General features: G+C 42.4%; 11 protein-coding genes across 11 annotated transcripts; 7 read left to right on the forward strand and 4 right to left on the reverse strand.

The window, feature by feature from the left end:
• Positions 1–206: 206 nt before the first annotated feature.
• TAD3 (Tad3p) lies at positions 207–1,299 on the forward strand (the record flags this gene model as incomplete). The annotated part of the gene is made up of 3 exons (XM_003681066.1): positions 207–315; positions 379–430; positions 492–1,299. 3 exons carry the CDS (start codon positions 207–209, stop codon positions 1,297–1,299), a joined length of 969 nt encoding a protein of 322 aa, XP_003681114.1.
• Positions 1,300–1,301: 2 nt separating this feature from the next.
• Positions 1,302–1,787, reverse strand: NKP2 (Nkp2p; the record flags this gene model as incomplete). The annotated part of the gene is made up of 1 exon (XM_003681067.1): positions 1,302–1,787. The coding sequence occupies one exon, from the start codon at positions 1,785–1,787 to the stop codon at positions 1,302–1,304; it is 486 nt and encodes a 161-aa protein (XP_003681115.1).
• Positions 1,788–1,977: 190 nt separating this feature from the next.
• Positions 1,978–4,257, forward strand: SEC18 (AAA family ATPase SEC18; the record flags this gene model as incomplete). The annotated part of the gene is made up of 1 exon (XM_003681068.1): positions 1,978–4,257. One exon carries the CDS (start codon positions 1,978–1,980, stop codon positions 4,255–4,257), a length of 2,280 nt encoding a protein of 759 aa, XP_003681116.1.
• Positions 4,258–4,532: 275 nt separating this feature from the next.
• Positions 4,533–7,490, forward strand: RPG1 (translation initiation factor eIF3 core subunit a; the record flags this gene model as incomplete). Its single annotated transcript, XM_003681069.1, has 1 exon — positions 4,533–7,490. One exon carries the CDS (start codon positions 4,533–4,535, stop codon positions 7,488–7,490), a length of 2,958 nt encoding a protein of 985 aa, XP_003681117.1.
• A 147-nt stretch (positions 7,491–7,637) lies between these two features.
• Positions 7,638–8,981, reverse strand: ECM33 (Ecm33p; the record flags this gene model as incomplete). Its single annotated transcript, XM_003681070.1, has 2 exons — positions 7,638–8,863; positions 8,927–8,981. 2 exons carry the CDS (start codon positions 8,979–8,981, stop codon positions 7,638–7,640), a joined length of 1,281 nt encoding a protein of 426 aa, XP_003681118.1.
• A 426-nt stretch (positions 8,982–9,407) lies between these two features.
• On the reverse strand, positions 9,408–11,120 carry TDEL0D03240 (uncharacterized protein; the record flags this gene model as incomplete). Its single annotated transcript, XM_003681071.1, has 1 exon — positions 9,408–11,120. One exon carries the CDS (start codon positions 11,118–11,120, stop codon positions 9,408–9,410), a length of 1,713 nt encoding a protein of 570 aa, XP_003681119.1.
• Positions 11,121–11,708: 588 nt separating this feature from the next.
• Positions 11,709–13,079, forward strand: MCH2 (Mch2p; the record flags this gene model as incomplete). Its single annotated transcript, XM_003681072.1, has 1 exon — positions 11,709–13,079. The coding sequence occupies one exon, from the start codon at positions 11,709–11,711 to the stop codon at positions 13,077–13,079; it is 1,371 nt and encodes a 456-aa protein (XP_003681120.1).
• Positions 13,080–13,588: 509 nt separating this feature from the next.
• On the forward strand, positions 13,589–14,458 carry CDC34 (SCF E2 ubiquitin-protein ligase catalytic subunit CDC34; the record flags this gene model as incomplete). Its single annotated transcript, XM_003681073.1, has 1 exon — positions 13,589–14,458. One exon carries the CDS (start codon positions 13,589–13,591, stop codon positions 14,456–14,458), a length of 870 nt encoding a protein of 289 aa, XP_003681121.1.
• Positions 14,459–14,801: 343 nt separating this feature from the next.
• Positions 14,802–15,278, forward strand: SLM4 (Slm4p; the record flags this gene model as incomplete). The annotated part of the gene is made up of 1 exon (XM_003681074.1): positions 14,802–15,278. The coding sequence occupies one exon, from the start codon at positions 14,802–14,804 to the stop codon at positions 15,276–15,278; it is 477 nt and encodes a 158-aa protein (XP_003681122.1).
• A 253-nt stretch (positions 15,279–15,531) lies between these two features.
• Positions 15,532–17,217, forward strand: DBF4 (protein serine/threonine kinase activating protein DBF4; the record flags this gene model as incomplete). The annotated part of the gene is made up of 1 exon (XM_003681075.1): positions 15,532–17,217. One exon carries the CDS (start codon positions 15,532–15,534, stop codon positions 17,215–17,217), a length of 1,686 nt encoding a protein of 561 aa, XP_003681123.1.
• A 117-nt stretch (positions 17,218–17,334) lies between these two features.
• ECM8 (Ecm8p) lies at positions 17,335–18,318 on the reverse strand (the record flags this gene model as incomplete). The annotated part of the gene is made up of 1 exon (XM_003681076.1): positions 17,335–18,318. One exon carries the CDS (start codon positions 18,316–18,318, stop codon positions 17,335–17,337), a length of 984 nt encoding a protein of 327 aa, XP_003681124.1.
• Between the last annotated feature and the right edge of the window lie 226 nt (positions 18,319–18,544).

An 18,544-nucleotide genomic window follows, 5' to 3' on the forward strand; every position in this document is an offset into this window, starting at 1 on the left:
CTATGAAGGTAATAGGCCATTGAATCTCTTCAATCAACCAGCGTTTGCATATCAATCTCACACTATATAGTATGTTTCTGATAATTAGTGCTTTTTTTTCGCGCTAAGAATGAATTAGATCTTTAACTCATCGCTGGAAAATTGACAATTTCTGTCCTCTCGTTTGAGCTTGCCAGGATAATAGACCACCATTCGACAAAACGCCAATGGTCAAGAAAGCATTGAATCCATTGCGTATTGATTATAAGAAATGCATTGTGGAAGAACGCCTTTTACAGATAAGGAATAAAGATAATCTACATGAACCTGATCTATGTACGTATGCCATTTCCAATTCTACAATTTGTTGCCAACAAATTTACTGACTTTTTCCATTAGCTCGCGTATGGACTATTGAGATAAACGCTCGAGATTCTAAGGCAATTGTGGAGTATGTATGAAATACAATAACCGAGAAATCTAGAACACACGAACTAACCCTTTTATCATAGTTGCATTCGCCGCAATTTTCAGCCAAATGATCCTATAACATATACTCATGTCAAAAGAATAAGGAAGAAACTTGATGAGCCAAAAAAATTGATCGTAATTGTGTGTTCCTGTGAATTGTTCAAAGATGGTTCTGAAGTCACATCGCTCTTGAAGGACTCCGGGGTCGATTTTAATCAACTGAACGACTGTACTGTAATACCACGTCAAGGAGCTCCAACAAAAGAACTAATGATGCAATGGTCGGAGAAATTTTGGCCACTAACGTGGTGCGGAAATCCGAATGACCAAATCCTGAATGATTACATCTTTGACATGAGCTTCATCAGAAAAATGCTCGAAAAAATCACACAATTGTCGAGGGAAGCAGCAGAGAAGGACAATGAATATCCAATCGTTACTGCTTTTGTCGATCCACGAAATAGAGAAGCGCCAATCTATGCAATCGACTCGCGAACCAAAAAGGGATCCACTCCCATTGATCATAGCATCATGTGTGGAATAAGACAAGTCGCAGAGAGAGAGAGAAAATTGGGTGACACACTTGGAGGGGGAGGTTATCTATGTCTTGATTTTGATGTTTATACGACCCATGAGCCATGTTCAATGTGTTCAATGGCATTAGTTCATTCGAGAATCAAAAGATGCATTTTTTTGGAGCCTATGGAGGTTACTGGGGCTTTAAAACCTAGTAGTGGTGATGGATATTGCATGCACAACAATAAACTACTCAACTCAAAATACGAGGCATTCCAATGGATAGGCGATGAATATCCAACGATGAAGCTAGATCCAAAAATGTGCTGTTAGATCTACTCGTCACCCTCTATCATTGTTTTATAGCCATGTAAGACGTTTAATAGATCAATATTGTCGTCTTCGGCTTTTGATCGATTGACTTTTGCCAAGATATCATTTAATTTAGCCAAAACCTTCACATTCGTTTCCATAGCTCTATTCAAAGTCTTCAGTCTCGCATCCAGTATTTGATCCACATTATACATACTGTCAACAACTTCTTCTAAACTCAAAGATTCCTTTAACTGTGCGTTTTCCAACTTTCGCATCTCAGCCTGCTCAGTAATGGTAAGAAACTTGTCGACAATCAGCCTTGTAGCATCAGTTTCATCTTGATCACGGGCCCGATAAGCAGCATACCATTCACGAACCTTTTCATCTGGTATCCTCTCACCTTGACCACTGTTCTTGTCCACGACTTCCTGGAACTCAGGAAGGGACAACCTGCTGGTCAATTGATTGCCTAACAAGAACTGGACCAGGATCTCTCTCAAACTCATCAATAAATGTCGCCAATGGGTCAAATCAAAGCTCTGATTGTGGTCATCGTCGCTAATTACGTTTCTTAAGCTCTTATTCAACGCGCTTCATATCTCCTAACTACTCAACTCGAATTGTTCAGTCTGGCTCTTAAGTCGACGAATAGTACTACCTAAAGGAGAGTTGAGACTACTGAACTACTGTTAAGACATGGATAAGTTCAAGTTGCCCTCGTTCGGTAAAGCTACGCATCATAGTCCGCCAGATATGAGCAATGTGGACCCGCAACCCAGACAGTTGTACGTCGCTAATTGTCCTAACAACTCATACGCACTGGCCAATGTTGCTGCAGTGTCTCCACAGGATTTCCCAGATAATATTTACATCCTAGTGGATAACTTGTTCGTCTTTACCACCAGACACTCAAGTGAGTTGGCAGCAGGAACAATTGGTTTCAACGGTAACCAACGTACCTGGGGTGGTTGGTCTTTAAACCAAGAGGTTCAGGCTAGAGCTTTTGATCTTTTCAAGTACTCGGGAAAACATTCTTACTTGGGGTCGCTGGATGTGGATATTTCATTCAGATCAAGAGGGAAAGCAGTCAATGCTCCATTTGACCAGGATGAATTAGCATTACATTTTGCCAAGTGTTTTGAGTCACAGATTTTCTCACCTACACAGTACCTGATTTTCGAGTTCAAAGGCCATATATTCGACCTGAAAGTAAGAAATCTTCAAACAATTGACCTAGGGGACATTGAACCCGTCTCACCCGTGTCGTCTAGTATCGAAGCAAAAGGCATTCTTACAAAACAAACTCAGATCAATTTCTTCAAAGGTAGAGATGGTTTAGTAAATTTAAAGTCTTCAAATTCCTTGAGACCAAGGTCAGATGCCGTTATCAGGTCAGACTTCAAGTTTGAAGACCTCGGGGTTGGTGGTCTTGATAAGGAATTCACCAAAATTTTCAGAAGAGCTTTTGCTAGTAGAATTTTTCCACCAGCCGTCATTGAGAAGTTGGGTATTTCACACGTCAAGGGTTTGCTGTTATTTGGTCCGCCCGGTACTGGTAAGACATTGATCGCCAGAAAAATCGGTACAATGCTTAATGCTAAAGAACCTAAAATTGTCAATGGTCCCGAAATCCTAAGTAAGTATGTGGGTTCTTCTGAGGAGAATATTCGTAATCTGTTCAAGGATGCCGAAACTGAGTACAGAGCTAAAGGTGAGGAATCTTCATTACATATCATCATTTTCGATGAATTAGACTCTGTTTTCAAACAAAGAGGTTCTCGTGGTGATGGTACAGGTGTTGGTGATAACGTTGTTAACCAACTTTTGGCCAAGATGGATGGTGTGGATCAATTAAACAACATTCTAGTGATAGGTATGACAAACAGAAAAGATCTGATTGATAGTGCCCTACTGCGTCCCGGCAGATTCGAGGTTCAAGTGGAGATTCATCTGCCTGACGAGAAGGGTAGACTACAGATTTTTGACATTCAAACTAAGAAGATGCGTGAAAATAAGATGATGGATAAAGATGTTGATTTGGCAGAGCTAGCTGCCTTGTCAAAGAACTTTTCCGGTGCTGAAATTGAAGGTCTGGTGAAAAGTGCAAGTTCTTTTGCGATAAACAAGACAGTTAACATCGGGAAAGGTGCAACGAAGCTGAATCAAAAGGATATTGCTAAACTTAGAGTGACTCGTGAAGATTTCTTGAATGCACTGCAAGAAGTTACACCTGCATTTGGTATTAGTGAGGAGGACCTAAAGACGTGTGTAGAAGGTGGTATGTTCAGATACTCTGAGCGAGTGGATGCCATTCTGAAGAACGGTGGTCGTTATGTTCGTCAAGTGCGCGAAAGCGAGAAATCCAGACTTGTTTCCTTACTTCTCCACGGTCCGTCTGGATCAGGTAAAACTGCCTTGGCAGCTGCAATTGCACTAAAATCAGAATTTCCTTTCATCAGACTAATCTCTCCGACGGAACTTTCTGGTATGTCTGAAAGTGCCAAGATCGCGTATATCGATAACACTTTCAGAGACGCTTACAAGTCTCCACTGAATATCTTGGTCATCGATTCGATAGAGACCCTTGTCGATTGGGTTCCAATTGGTCCAAGATTCTCCAACAACATTTTACAAGTGTTAAAAGTTGCACTCAAACGTAAGCCACCTCAGGATCGTCGTCTGTTACTGATGACCACCACTTCAGCATATAGCGTGCTCCAGCAAATGGATATACTAAGTTGCTTCGACAGTGAAATCGCAGTGCCAAACATGACTAACCTTGACGAGTTTAACAACGTAATGATCGAGTCGAACTTCCTGGACGACGAAGGCAGAGTCAGAGTAATAAAGGAAATGTCAGAAGTGTGCCCTAAATTCAACATTGGTATCAAGAAGGTCTTGACCAACATAGAGACTGCCAGGCACGATGACGATCCCGTTAGTGAAATTGTAGAATTAATGGCGCAATCGGCTTAGTTTAGCTGTCTCGGGACCATATAAAATAACGATACATAAGGCGCATATAAGGGTTCACCATTCAGGCTTAGATAGCTAGCAGAGACTAATGCCATCAGGTAAGAGGGCCCATTCGTAGTGTCTTAGTCTTTGACATGTAAATTAATTCGAAGTGTAAAAGCGGGTAAATTGAAAAATTTTCAGAATTGAAATATGATGAGCTTTATCTCAGCATAGTTATTCAAGATCAACAGTAATTTAAGCTTGATATACTCAGTATAGCATACTTTCAAGCAATGGCTCCACCAGCTCTACGTCCAGAAAATGCTTTAAAGAGAGCTGATGAACTTATTTCGGTGGGGCAGCACCAAGCTGCCCTGCAATCATTATATGATTATATGACTGCCAGAAGAATTCGTTGGGCTCAACCTTCTGCCATCGAACCAATTGTATTCAGATTTCTGGCCCTTGGTGTTGAATTGAAGAGAGGTAGATTTATCAAAGATGGTTTGCATCAATATAAGAAACTTGTTCAAGGATCACCAGAAGGTTTGGCATCGGTTGGTGCGGTAGCACGTAAATACATCGATCTTGTCGAGACCAAGATGGCTTCTGAGCAAGCTAAGGCTGAGGAACTTCAAAAGGAGGAGGAAGATGATGATTTGGAAGGAGGCGTCACCCCAGAGAATTTGTTGACCTCCGTTTACGAAAATGACCAATCTGTGGGTGGATTCAATGATGAGGCAGTCACTTCTTGGTTGAAGTTTACATGGGAATCTTACCGTGCTGTTCTTGATTTGTTGAGAAACAACTCCCATTTGGAAATCACATACTCTGGTGTTGTCAGCAGATCCATGCAATTTTGTTTGAAATACAATCGTAAGAATGAGTTCAAGAGATTGGCAGAAATGTTACGTCAACATTTGGATGCAGCCAACTATCAGCAGAGTAAGTCCGGTAACAACATTGTTGACTTAAGCGATGATTCTACTTTGCAACGTTACTTAGAACAACGTTTCCACTTGGTGAACGTATGTGTTAAGCTAGAGTTGTGGCACGAGGCATACAAATCCATTGAAGATGTTTACCATTTGTCTAAGATGTCTGAGAAACAGCCAAAACCTTCCACTTTGGCTAACTACTACGAGAACTTGGCAAAAGTTTTTCTCATCTCAGGTAACCAGGCCTTGCACACTGCTGCTTGGGTAAAATTCTTCAAGCTTTTCCGCACAAACAAGAACGCGAAGGAGGAAGATCTTCAACGTTATGCTTCCATTGTCATGTTGTCAGCTTTGGCCATTCAACCGGATTACCTACCAACTGTGGGATATGATCCTCAAATGCGTTTGAACCGTCTATTAGGCTTTGATGCTAAGCCTTCTAAGAAGGATTCCTTGGACGCTGCTTTACAAGAAGATATCTACTCAAGAGTTGATGCTGACATCAAGCAGCTTTACGAGCTTCTCGAAGTAAACTATGACTCTGCTACCATTAAGGAAGAGCTAGCCGCTTTGTTGCCAAAATTGACTGCTAAGCCTTATTTCGACCAATATGCTTCGTCATTAAGAAACTTAATTGTAAGAAAGCTATTTGTCAGTGCTTCACAAGAACATGACTCTATGGGCACTGATGAGTTGTACAAATTCGCAACTTTGCCAGCTCCTTTGAACATGTCCTACTGGGATTTGGAAAAGTCTTTGTTGCAAGCTGCTATTGAAGATTACGTTTCTTTCCAGATCGACCACGAGAACAACACTGTCACTTTTGTGAAGGATCCATTGGAGGCGTTCGCCTCATCTTTAACTACTGAGGGTGAAGAACAACCAGAGGAGGAAGATGTTGAAGAAAAAGAAGCCGCCGATGAAGAAGAGGACGAGGGTGAAGAGACTGCTGTTGGCGAAGACGGTGAAAACGACGACACCGCTGCTGAACCTGAACCAGTTGTTACACGTAATGCCTACATCCGTAAGGCTTTGACCTCGTTATCGATGGTTCTTTACGAGACTGACTCTTTCAAAAAAGCTTCTTACTTGGAGAAGGTTAGAATTGCTCGTGAAAGCTTGATTCAACAGACTCAAGAGGTTATCGATAACGCAAAGAGACTCGCTGAGGAGCGTGCTAAGAAATCTCAAGAACGTAAACAAGAGTACATGGCTTCAGCAGCTGTGAACGCCGAGCAAGATGCCGAATTGAGGCAAAAGCGTATTATGGAGGAGAGAGCCGCCATCGAAGCCAAGATGGAAGAAGAAGCTCAACGTCGTTTGGTTGAGAAGAAAAAGCGTGAGTTGGAAGCGTTGAAATTGAGAGAAGTTAAAAACTTTATCGAAGAAGTTAACAAGAATGGCCAAGTTTACATCGATCCAAAAGAAGCCAAGAACATGGAGATTAAGGACGCTAGAAAGATCATTGTTGAACAACTATCTAAGGATCAAGCTGAATTAGACGAAAGAATGAGTTATGCTTTGAAGAAACTAGATCACACCGAGAGAGCCTTGAGAAAAGTCGAACTTCCATTGTTGAAGAAAGAATCTGAAGCTCTGACAGGCGCCGACATGGATAAGTACGAAGCCATGAAGGGAAAGATTTTGAAGACCGCAAGAGATGAGCATGAAGCTAGACTTGCCGATCACGATCGTTTGGTAAAGGCATTTGATGACTACAAGCAACTGAGAAACCGTCTAAGAAGCCAATACGAAGATAAATTCGGTAAAGAGCGCGCCGAGAAGCAAGCACAGTTCGAAGCCGCTAAGAAGGCTAGAATTGAAGAAATTCGTCAAAAGCGTTACGAAGAGCTTGTTGCTAAACGTAAGGAAGAGTTGGCCCTACAAGAGAGACAAGAAAGTATCAGAAAGCAAGCTGAGTTGGCCAAGAAACAGGACGAAATCAGCCGTAAGCAAAGAGAACTGGAGGAAGCTGCCGCCAGAAAGAATGCAAGTGCTCCTCGTGCTGATCCATTCGGTAGAGCACAAAAGACCAAGGAAGATATGGATAGAATCGCGGCAAGGCAGAGAGAAATGGAAGAGGCTGCTGCGAAGAGACAAGCAGGTGCTCCAAGAACCGATCCATTTGGTAGAGCTCAGAAATCTAAGGAAGATTTGGACAGAATCGCCGCTAGACAAAGAGAGATGGAAGAGGCTGCTGCTAACAAGCAAGCCGGTAGTTCCACCGCTAAACCGGCTTCTACTGAAGGTAGACCAATGACTTTCGCTGAAAAGATGAGGGCCAAGAGAGCAGCCAAGACTAATGGTAATTAGAATATGATATGTTATCTGTAGATATAACTAAGGGCACAACCTTAACATTGAAACATACAGTTAAAGATTATATTTATATATATATATGAGAACAAACAGATGAATTAGAAATCTTTTTATCTTTAAGAAGCGAGACTCATATTGTTCTTACAATAGAGCAGCGGCGACAGCTGCGAAAACACCCAGGATAGAACCAGCTGGGGCGAAATCAGCGGCAGCAGCACCCCTAGAAGTATGGGTTGAAGTGCTAGAAGAGTCACTAGAATCAGAAACAGAACCACTGCTGCTAGCACCACTAGAAGTGGCAGTTCTTGAAGAAGAGCCAGAGCTAGAGCCAGAAGTAGAGGACAACTTGATAGAAGTAGAAGTAGCACCGTTCTTACAAACGAAAGAGTCACCTTGGATAGCACCCTTGCTTTGCAAAGATTTCAAAGCATCACAGGAGAAGTTACCAGAAGAAGTGTCAACTTGAGCACCACCCTTGACGGATTTTAGAGAAGATAGGTCCAACTCAGTGAAGTTACCAGTAGCAACTAGAGCACCACCAACTGTAGCCAACTTGGAGAAACCGTTGATGCTCTTGAAGTCAGTGTTGTTAGCGACAACGAAACCACCACCAACGGAGGTTAAGTTCTTAGCATCGACCTCAGTCAATTCATCGTTAGACACCACAGAGAAAGAACCACCGACAGAGGACAAACTGGACAAGTTTAGAGTAGAGATAGAGTTGTTAATGAAACCCAAAGATTGGTTCACAGATTCCAAGTTAGTGAAGGAAGCAGACTCAACATCTCTAATGGTAATGTTGTTAGCCCAAATCAACTTATCAAAAGTGACATTAGCATCATTACCGTTAGAAGAAAATTCCAAAGAATCAGAGACAGTTTCCAAATCGGATTCCAAGTTACCTAGACCCTTGTTGTTGTTCATGTTGAAAGAAGCAACTTTTTGTAGAGAAGTGAAAGCATTGACGGTCTCCAAAGCAGTATCGGAGACGTAAATGATGTTAGCACTCTTCAAGTTGGTAGTGAAAGTAGAGATAGCTGGCAAAGTGATGAATTGAATAGTGTCAACTTCTTCCAATGCACCGAAAGATGCAGCTGATAGAATGTACAACTTTTGCAAACTTAGAGTATCAGTAACTTTCTTCAAAGAGTCAGCATGGAAATCGTTCAATTTGGAAGCGTTGTTAACAATCAAAGAACCTTGCAACTCTTCGACGTTAGCCAAAGAAGCAGAAGTCAAGGAATCACCAGTGATCTCTAGATCACCCACCAAAGTTGTACAGCCACTGTATTGATCCAAATCGGCCTGAGCAGTGGCAGTGGCACCAGATGAGATCGAACACGATGATGGAACATCAGTATCGTTGGCTGCATGTAAATGTTAGTACTCCTAATCTCCAGATCTCATTATATAAGAATGACTTAACATACCTGCTAGAGCAGTAGCAGCTAAAGCAGCTGCAAAAATAGTAGACTTGAACTGCATAGTACTAATAATCAGATGGATGTGCGAAGCAGAATCGATATAGCGAATGGAATTAGTCCTGGCACAAAGATCTTTATTCCCTGTTTCAACAAAAAATTGCACAAGGAGAAGACGATCAAATCGAGGCGAACTTGAAGCTATTTTAAATAACAACCTCGAGAAAATTTTCAAAACCTCGCCTCACGATATTTATAATCTTATGCAATCAGAGTAAATTTATGCACCGACTGGATTGGAACCGTTCGGAAGTCGCCATCCCAGTCAAGTCGCGACGCATCAGCCTGCGGGTCCAGATCGGGCAAGAGGATGCACTTCGCTCAAGAAAGTATTGTCGATGGCCAAGCCTCGACCGCGACGGAACGACCCAAAGTGGGCAGCTCGATGCGGGAAAACGTAAATAATAATATGAACAGAGTTGATTTAAAATTATTTCAATACAGAGGTGATCTTCTTTACTGCTTGGACGATTCGTTCGTCGTCGAATCTCTTACCCGTTAGTTGTAGTCCCACGGGACCCCCGACGTAGGCATCGGGGTTGTAGTTGGACCACACGGATTCCTCGAACTCATTCTGCTTGAGTTGGGTGGGTGGCAGTGAGTCGAGCTTAGGATCGTGAGTGTAGGAAGTAGGGAATACGACGTTGGGGTAGTCCGTTAAGTTCCAAAAGGAAGTGTAACCCCAGTAGAGACTATTGCCGGGAATTTCGCTTGGTGCTGGGTAGGTTGGTGAGAGGATGAAATGTAGTTTTTTGCTTGTTGGGGATTGGGAGAAGAATCTTTCGAGGAGTGCGAGCTTGGTGGAATCACGGAAGATATTGAGCTTGCGGTTGTCGTAGATAGATAGTTCCTTGCCCTGACCGAAATTGAGGAAATGTTTGGTGAGTGGAAGGATTGGTTCTCCGCTTGGAGAGATCAGCTCCAATTGTGATCTGTTGCCATCGATCGTGTAGAGACTCAATGTAGTATTGTGGATGGCGAGCATTTCCTCCTGGCTAAACCAGGAGTCAGCCAGATCAACAATTTCAAATTGTTCGCCAAGTTGGCTGACTACTTGTTGCAAGGCCCGCTTGACTGCTGGGTGTGGTGTGACCAGGTTATCATCGAACAATACACCAATGCGAATTTTTTCCTCGACCTCAGCTGGCCTCCATGGGATGACAAGACTCGTGGGATCGTATTCCCATGGTTTACCCTGGTTGAGGTAGACATCCATGAAATACTCCAAATCTTGGATCGACCGAGCAATTGGTCCCTCCGTCGATGGGATTGATTCTTGACCCCTACCACCAGAGATACCGTTCATCGAGGAGAGTCTCTTAGTAGTGGGTTTGAGGCCAAATACGTTTGTAAAAGCTGCTGGACAGCGAATCGATCCACCTATATCAGAACCGATCCCAATTGCTGATCCGTGCATGGCAACCATGGCAGACTCACCCCCCGAAGACCCACCAGGTGACAATCTGGTAGAGCATGGGTTTCTTGTTCTGCCGATGATGTTGTTCCAAGTATCCAAGTGCATAATCGCCTGTGGTTGAGACGTTCTCGCATGGAACACTGCGCCGAGCTTATCAAAGATCTGGATTGACACAGAACTCTTCTTGACTACGTTGTCGATCAGCGAAACATACGAAGCACACGTAACTTGGCCCTTGTAACCCATCTGCTCTTTTAGAGATATTGGAACACCATGCATTGGACCAAAGAGTTTACCGTTCTCTTTCAAGTACAGATCTAACTCCTTTGCCCTTTCAAGAGCACTTGGGATAAGAAATTGCATCACACAGTTGGTTGCCAATTGCGCAATGATCGCTGATTTTATATATGCACGCGTAATCTGCTCAGCAGACAATTCACCAGCCAATTGTTTGTCCAGCAATTCCTTGATAGAGAACTCATTAACTATTTGAGCTTCGGATTCACTCAATAATCCTGCAGAGGTGACAAACTTTCTAGCATCAATGGGTTCCGCGTCCAACACTGCATCACTGGGGATTTTTGACCGGCAAAGTTCCAAGAATTTCGCATCGAACTCTTTCATCTGAGCCCATTTGGCCTCGTTATACTTGGCAATAAGCGGCTCAAACTGCTTAAATTTTGCTGCGTCAACAGGTTGTGCAATTGATTCTGAGGCTAAAGTCATCTTGTAATACTCTAATTGTACACTTTCTTGAATATGCTATAATCCCTTCTCATCCATCAGTCTACGTTTTATACCATTTTTACGCGCGCACCTTGTATTATCGATAAGCGATAAGCGATAAGCTTTTCACAGATAAGCTAACTTTGGAAACTCATAATATCTTCACAAGCTAAATTCGGCGATCTAATTGCGAAATAGAGGCCACCAAATCTTCGTTCAACTCTAGATGTAATTCATGTAGTTATATTTCAATTCATAGTATGACTCAATTAATTCTACACCTTCTTGAAGTTAACATTTTTTACTCAATGAAGATTGTCAGCTCCGTATATGAACTTATTTCCGCTCCAGGACAATACGCTGGGACTATTCAGAGGTAACTAGTACCAGCTCTTAGTGGTTCCCACTGCTAGATCAGCAGCGTCGAGCAACTTTAGTTGCACCTTTGTCCATTGTTGTTCGACGTTTTGACCTTTAACATGTCCGGGCGCGGAGTTAGGCTTATTCAGACTCATCAACCATATAAGAACCAGATGGATCAGGTTTTCGAGTTGGGTGAGCAATGGATTCTTGAGTACCACAGAGAGTATGTCTACTGATATAGAAGATAGCAAGGAGATTCTTCAGGAGCCTGACGAGATTGAAGTCCCAGATGGTGGGTACGGCTGGGTGGTACTAGTGGCCTTCTTTCTGTTCAATTTTTGTACTTGGGGTGCCAATGCTGGTTACGCAATCTATTTGACTGAATACTTGGATCACAATGTTTTCCCAGGTGGTACCAAGCTAGATTATTCGGCTGTTGGTGGTATAGCCTTTGGCGCGGGGCTATTGTTTGCGCCGTTCATTACGTGGTTTTCTCATAAGTTTACACTCCACCTTACCATTGCATTGGGTATCGTATTTCAAGGTGCTGCACTATTGCTAGCTGCATTTTCTAAGAAATTATGGCAGATATACTTGACTCAGGGATTATTGATCTCGTTTGGATTGGCCTTCTTGTTCATCCCAGCCATGACACTGATACCACAATGGTTTAGGAAAAAAGGTACTGTTGCGTCCGGGATCGGCACTGGAGGCAGTGGTCTTGGTGGCATTGTCTTTAATTTAGGAATGCAGAGGATTGTCGAGGCGAGAGGCGTTAAATGGGCATTAATCGCACAATGCATCATTTGCTCATCTCTTAGTACAATAGCCCTAATTCTCACGAGAACCAGACGGTCTGCTGTCTTTAAGGATGAGAAACCAAAGACCCTCATTGTAGCCAGACAGGTCTTTTCAAAAGCTGGTACTTGGCTTCTTTGCGGATGGATCTCTTTCACCATGCTGGGTTATGTGATTCTTCTTTATTCACTATCAGCGTTCACCACAAGCCTTGGGTATTCTGCTAAGCAGGGTTCTGTAGTCTCATGTATGGTCAGTGTTGGTTTCCTCTTCGGAAGACCCACTGTTGGCCATTTGGCTGACTTGTTTGGTCCCATTACTGTCGGTATCATAGTGCACTTGATAGTTGCGATCTTTGCTTGGGCGATGTGGATTCCCTGCTCAAACTTGGCGACTGCGATCATATTTGCTTTGATTGTTGGATCATTGATGGGCACTATTTGGCCCACTGTGGCATCTATTGCAGCCCGTGTAGTAGGTCTCAAGAAGCTGGATGTGACTTTAGGCTCCATGTGGGTCTTTCTCGCAATCTTTGGTATGCCTGCTCCAGTAATAGGTTTTAAGCTACGGTCTAACGCGAACGATGGTAAAGCATATGTGAATACAGCGATTTTTGCTGGTTTTGGCTATCTGGGGGCTTCGCTTTGCCTGTTACTGCTAAGAGGCTATATCATCGCTAGAGACAGATCGTCTGCTAAGAGCGATTCGATGGATCAAGATGAGCTTGATGTTGATGTGAGTTTCAAGGAGTTTGTAAGAGGTCTGACAACTTGGAACGTACCAAAGGGCAAAGTTTAGAGCATATTATAGAGAGGTGTTGGCGGCTAATTTATCGTAAACTGTGATGCAAATCTACAATAAACTAGTTAAATTCAATAGATTAGCAAATCGAAAGGTCCTAGAGCTACCAAACCAACATACTGTAGTTAGAGATACAACCACAGTGGTTAAAATAGGGTTTTGACGCCTATTGAACAGTATCGTTTATAATGACAGTGATTTATAAGCTTGACCACTCCAGAAGGATCTCTCTCAAGATGGGCTATAAAACCTTATTCTTAGCCTTTCACCGAGCCCTCATCGCTTGTGACCCACTTACACTGCTTTGTCATGTTTTGCCTCAGTTTCCTCTGTCTTGCTCTTTGTTCCTTTGTTAGTGGCACATCGGGCGGTGTGCGTTCGACAAAGTTTATAAGCTTCTCTCTTCATGTAAAACACATATCACTTTTGTGAATACAAAGACAAAGGAGGGTCTCAGTAGTGGGAGTCCGGTTGGAACGTTTGCAGGAGTTTAGGTTATCGAGGTCATGAGTAATAGAAAGAGTACTGCTGCTAGTTTGCTGTTACGACAATACAGGGAGCTAACGGACCCGAAGAAAGCGATACCATCGTTCCACATCGAGTTGGAAGACGATTCAAATATCTTTGTGTGGAACATCGGCGTTATGGTGCTGAACGAGGAGTCTATCTATCATGGGGGTTATTTTAAAGCACAGATGAGGTTCCCAGAGGATTTCCCATTTTCACCACCACAGTTCCGTTTCACGCCTGCCATTTATCATCCAAACGTTTATCGAGATGGCAGGCTATGCATTTCTATCTTGCATCAGAGTGGTGACCCTATGACCGATGAGCCCGATGCTGAGACGTGGTCTCCAGTGCAAACTGTAGAGAGTGTTTTAATCTCTATAGTGTCACTTTTGGAAGATCCCAACATATCGTCGCCAGCTAATGTTGATGCAGCTGTGGATTACAGAAAGAACCCAGATCAGTACAAGCAAAGGGTAAAGATGGAAGTGGAGAGATCGAAACAGGATATACCACAGGGTTTTATTATGCCCACCTCAGATTCTGCTTACCTATCCAAGCTGGGTAAACGTGAAGAGCCTGAGGAAACTAAAGATATGGCCGATAATTTCTGGTATGATAGTGACTTGGATGATGACGATAACGTTGGTGGAGATGTGAACGACGACTGTTTCTCCTACGATGATGATGACGTTTACAACTATCAGGGTGGGTATAGCAATAACGACGACGAAGATGGCGACGGGATAGAGTTTGAGGATGATAACGATAGTATGGACAACGATAGCGTGATGGACAGGAAGAAACCTCATAAGGCTGAGGATGAAAGTGAAGACCTCGAGGAGGTCGAGAGAGTCGGAAAGAGGTAACAGCATAAAAACAATTTTACGAATTTCATGAGGATAAGGAGGCCGCAGTATCCAATCTATTTATCCGTCCATCAATTTTGCACTTTCACGTTCATGTTAACGCTCACATTTTAAAGCAACTATGCATATCCATCCTGTGTTACTCTTTTTTAATTAATTTTATAAACATAAAGAAGGATATGGTCATTTGAGTATGTATATATATGTTTATGACTATATACTTAACTTGCCCAGAATACATCATTTCTTTCAACAGTCAGCCTGTCTTAGGCGGAGAAAGTTAAGCTGTGTTTTCACCACTTAGATGACAGAGAAAAGTAGACAAATACACAATAAATACAAAATGATAATCCAGTCAAGAAACGTCAAAACACTACTAGATACACTCCTAAAACCTGTTGAGATCGAACCAATTTCCTTCACGACAAACCCTTTACAATCCTCGGTTTTACTAGCGAGCACCAATGGCTCAGTAATTTCATTCTCAAACAGCTCCTCGGTCAATGGTGACAGCCACTCTGTGAATAACCTTAAGATGATGAGCCTACTGATCAGAGATAAGTGGTCAGAGGATCAGGCACAAACGGATGATCGTCCTGCTAGTAATCGTTACAAGTACGAATTGGACAATACAGGTCTAAACACAAACATCTACACCTACGAGATAGAAGATCTACATGCGTGTGTGGCCCAAATACCGCAGAGCGACCTGCTCCTCCTTTTCATCGCAGACGCAAGCTACCCATACGGACTGCTCGTGCTTAAGATGAAGAAATCGCTGCTGGCTTTTCAAGATATGTATGGATACAAGCTGGACTAGTAGCTAGAGAATTCGATGGGTGGTACTAAGCTACCTATCGCGCTCACTGTTATGGATTTATAGTCTATATATGATATTATGGTGAAATTCACGTGACTCTTTGAAGGCCTTCCTATTAAGGTGACGCGAAAAGTGGTTAAATTTAAAGATCTTTATCTTATTCACCTCTTCAAAACAACGTCGGAAGTGTAGGTGAAGAGTTGCCCTAAGGCCCTGATTGAGCTGTAATTTGGTTGTATAGAGTGGTAGTAAGATGGTGGCACGTTCTCCTTTGAGAGAGACTGACGCAAATCTGCAACAGCGACCTGTGGATGTTGGTGAAGATGGCATCGTTCGCGGTGGTTTGGTTACGAAGAAGAGGACTTTGGAACGGATTGAGCTTCAGGAACGGAAGAAATGTAAAGCCGAACGTGCTAGGTCCATTGAAGGGGCTGTCAAAGTCAATAAGACTACTGCGATGAAGAATATTGAACCAAAAGTGACGCCATCTGAACTATTGGACTGGCAAAACAATTGGAAAAGAATTATGAGACGTGAATCGCGTATTTATTTCGATACCGCTGATGAGACTGAGTCGAGTAAACTTGTTAAGAGTAAGATGGATAAGAGGAAAGATTTGTTAAAGAGTGGGTTTGTATCATTGGGAGCTCAAATCACTCAATTCTTCGATTGTAACGTTACGATTGTTATTACAAGGCGACCTATTGATAATATACACCTGCTGCCTGAGTCAGATATTTTATCCCGAGCTAAGAAGGGCTATATGAAAGTTTGGGGTTACGAAAAGGCATTTAGATTCTTAAAGAATTTGGATGTCGAACTACATGACCTGGAGAAAACAAGGCAAACTTGGATGCACCTAGCTTGTCAAATTTATTGCAAAATGAAAAGTTGTATGGTCCGACCGATAGAGACCCCAGGACTCGACGCGATGATATTCAATTACTTTAAATTCCCACATGTTTACATGTTTGATCTGTGGCAAACATGGGCTCCTATCATAACTTTGGAATGGAAGCCTCAGGAACTTAAGGATTTGAAAAAATTGCCATATCCAGTGTTAAAGATGGGTACTTTTGGAAGATGTCCCTTCATAGGTGACGGAAATTGTGATGAGACATCCTACAGAAGAGTTATTAAGAGATACGCTCGTGATAAATCGAACAAGAACTACGCTTTGAAGCTACGCCGCATGTACCAATTTAGCGCCCAACCTAATTTGCATCAACAGGAATTAATCATCATACCACATACATGTCTGGACTCTAAGCGATGTTACGAGACATGGAAATCGACAGTATCAGAAGAATCCGGTGAAGAAGAGCAGACATCTAGTGCCTCTTGCAAAGAATCTTCAAAGACTTTGAAGATTCGACAGGAACCTTCTGTTGAAGTTGGCGAATTGGTACTGGAACCAAAGAAGCCCGCGACAATGGGATTAGCAAGGCAGGAAACTGAGGAGTTTCCGGATGATTTGTGTGATAAGAAGAAATCAAGAGTCACTCAGGAGATCAAGGCAAGTGGGGCTCACCAGTCTAACGATGTGGCTACATCTTTTGGTAACGGTCTGGGCCCCACAACGGCTAGTGTGATGAACAAGAACCTCAAGACGTTGAGCAGGCTAGTTGTGGACAGGAGATTGGGAGCAAAGGCTACTAACGTTCCTCACGGGCCAGCCCCGCAGTGTAACGAATCAGTACAGAAACCTGCGGAGATTAATGACGAACAAACAACGAAGAAAAGAAAAGTAGAGGCAAAAGTGACACAACCTACCAAGAACGAAGTAGTGAAAAATGCCGGGTACTGTGAAAATTGTCGTGTCAAGTACGAAAGTCTCGACGGCCACATTGTTACTGAAAAGCATCAACTATTTGCACAAAACGATTTCAATTTCGAAATGATAGATTCTTTGATTGAAAAGCTTAGATTCCAGTTCTAAGCTTGGTCCCTCGTCTCATTTTATTTTTGCATTTTAACCTGGGCACATCAAAAGAATTATTTAGCATTATTAATAAATTAATAAATTATTGAGAGAATTATTTTTATTTTCCATCCTTTAAACAATTTGAACGTATAAATATTTAGATTGGAATCTCGTGAAATCACATTCGATATAATGAATGAAATAATTCTCATACAAACCTTCGATGGAATCTCGGTCCCGTTTCTGCACATAAGAAATCTTGGAATAGTTTTCAATATTCAAATTTCTAAAAGAGTCAAAATCCTCGAAGTCCTGCCTTATTATCTCATCATATTCACACCATCCCAACCGAATCCATTTCGAGCAATGTGGGCAGACAACGTGCGTTCTTCTAAACCCATTGTTTAGCACTTTTGAGAACTTTTTCTCTGGCAGCGGAACTAACGAAACCTCCAGATATGGTAATAAGTTTCTAGTAAACTCGACTGACTGAATTGTTTGTACCTTAACGGTAAAATAGTCCGTTATCTTGAAGGTCTCTACTTGGAAGTTTGAGGCATAATTAGATTTAACCTGCGTCATTATGCCATGAGCTAGGAAAAGATGCTTGAAGAAACTGCAACTCGAAATCCAGTTCCTCCCGTGGCATAATCTACACATGACCTGTTTTCCCGCGGAAGAAACCCTCATGTATCGATAAGAAATCCAATTCAAATCACTACAAGCATTGGCATTCGACTGATCATTACTACAACGACTTGGTGGACACTGGAAATTTTTCTTCAAATCAAACCCTTGTTCCAAAATCTGACTTTTCAACCATTTTTGAATCCTATGATGTTGAAACGACCTGGGCAGAACCAACACTCTGTGTTGTCGTGGTAACAAAGAATGTTTACAAAGCGAGTCTCTCGGGACTAACTCCAAAAATACGTCTTGAGATAAACTAGCCTCTCGGTTAGCTGGTAATTTCCGTTTCGAAAAGCAATCCAGAGTGTCTAAACCGCTATCTCTATCGGTTTCCAGATGACTATCATCGTCCACGTATGTTGAACTACTATCTATCCAATATTCTAAATCACTAGCAATCGGAAGCAAATCTGAGTAATCATGCATTTTTTATCCACGGGTTACCAACGAATCTAGTCCAAACTTTATTAGCAAACTCCACCTATCCAACAATTGTTTGCGCAAGACGACAGTATTTTAATTTGTGACGTCCAAGAAAAACTCGCAAGCGCGCCCGCCGGGGCGTCGGACAAACGAAACTGATGTAACTCTTATTTCACTAGAAGCTCCTTGTTGAAATAAAGGCACCGTTAGAACGGCTGTAACTACTCAT

This window comes from Torulaspora delbrueckii, chromosome 4 (assembly GCF_000243375.1).
Source record: "Torulaspora delbrueckii CBS 1146 chromosome 4, complete genome".
NCBI lineage: Eukaryota > Fungi > Ascomycota > Saccharomycetes > Saccharomycetales > Saccharomycetaceae > Torulaspora > Torulaspora delbrueckii.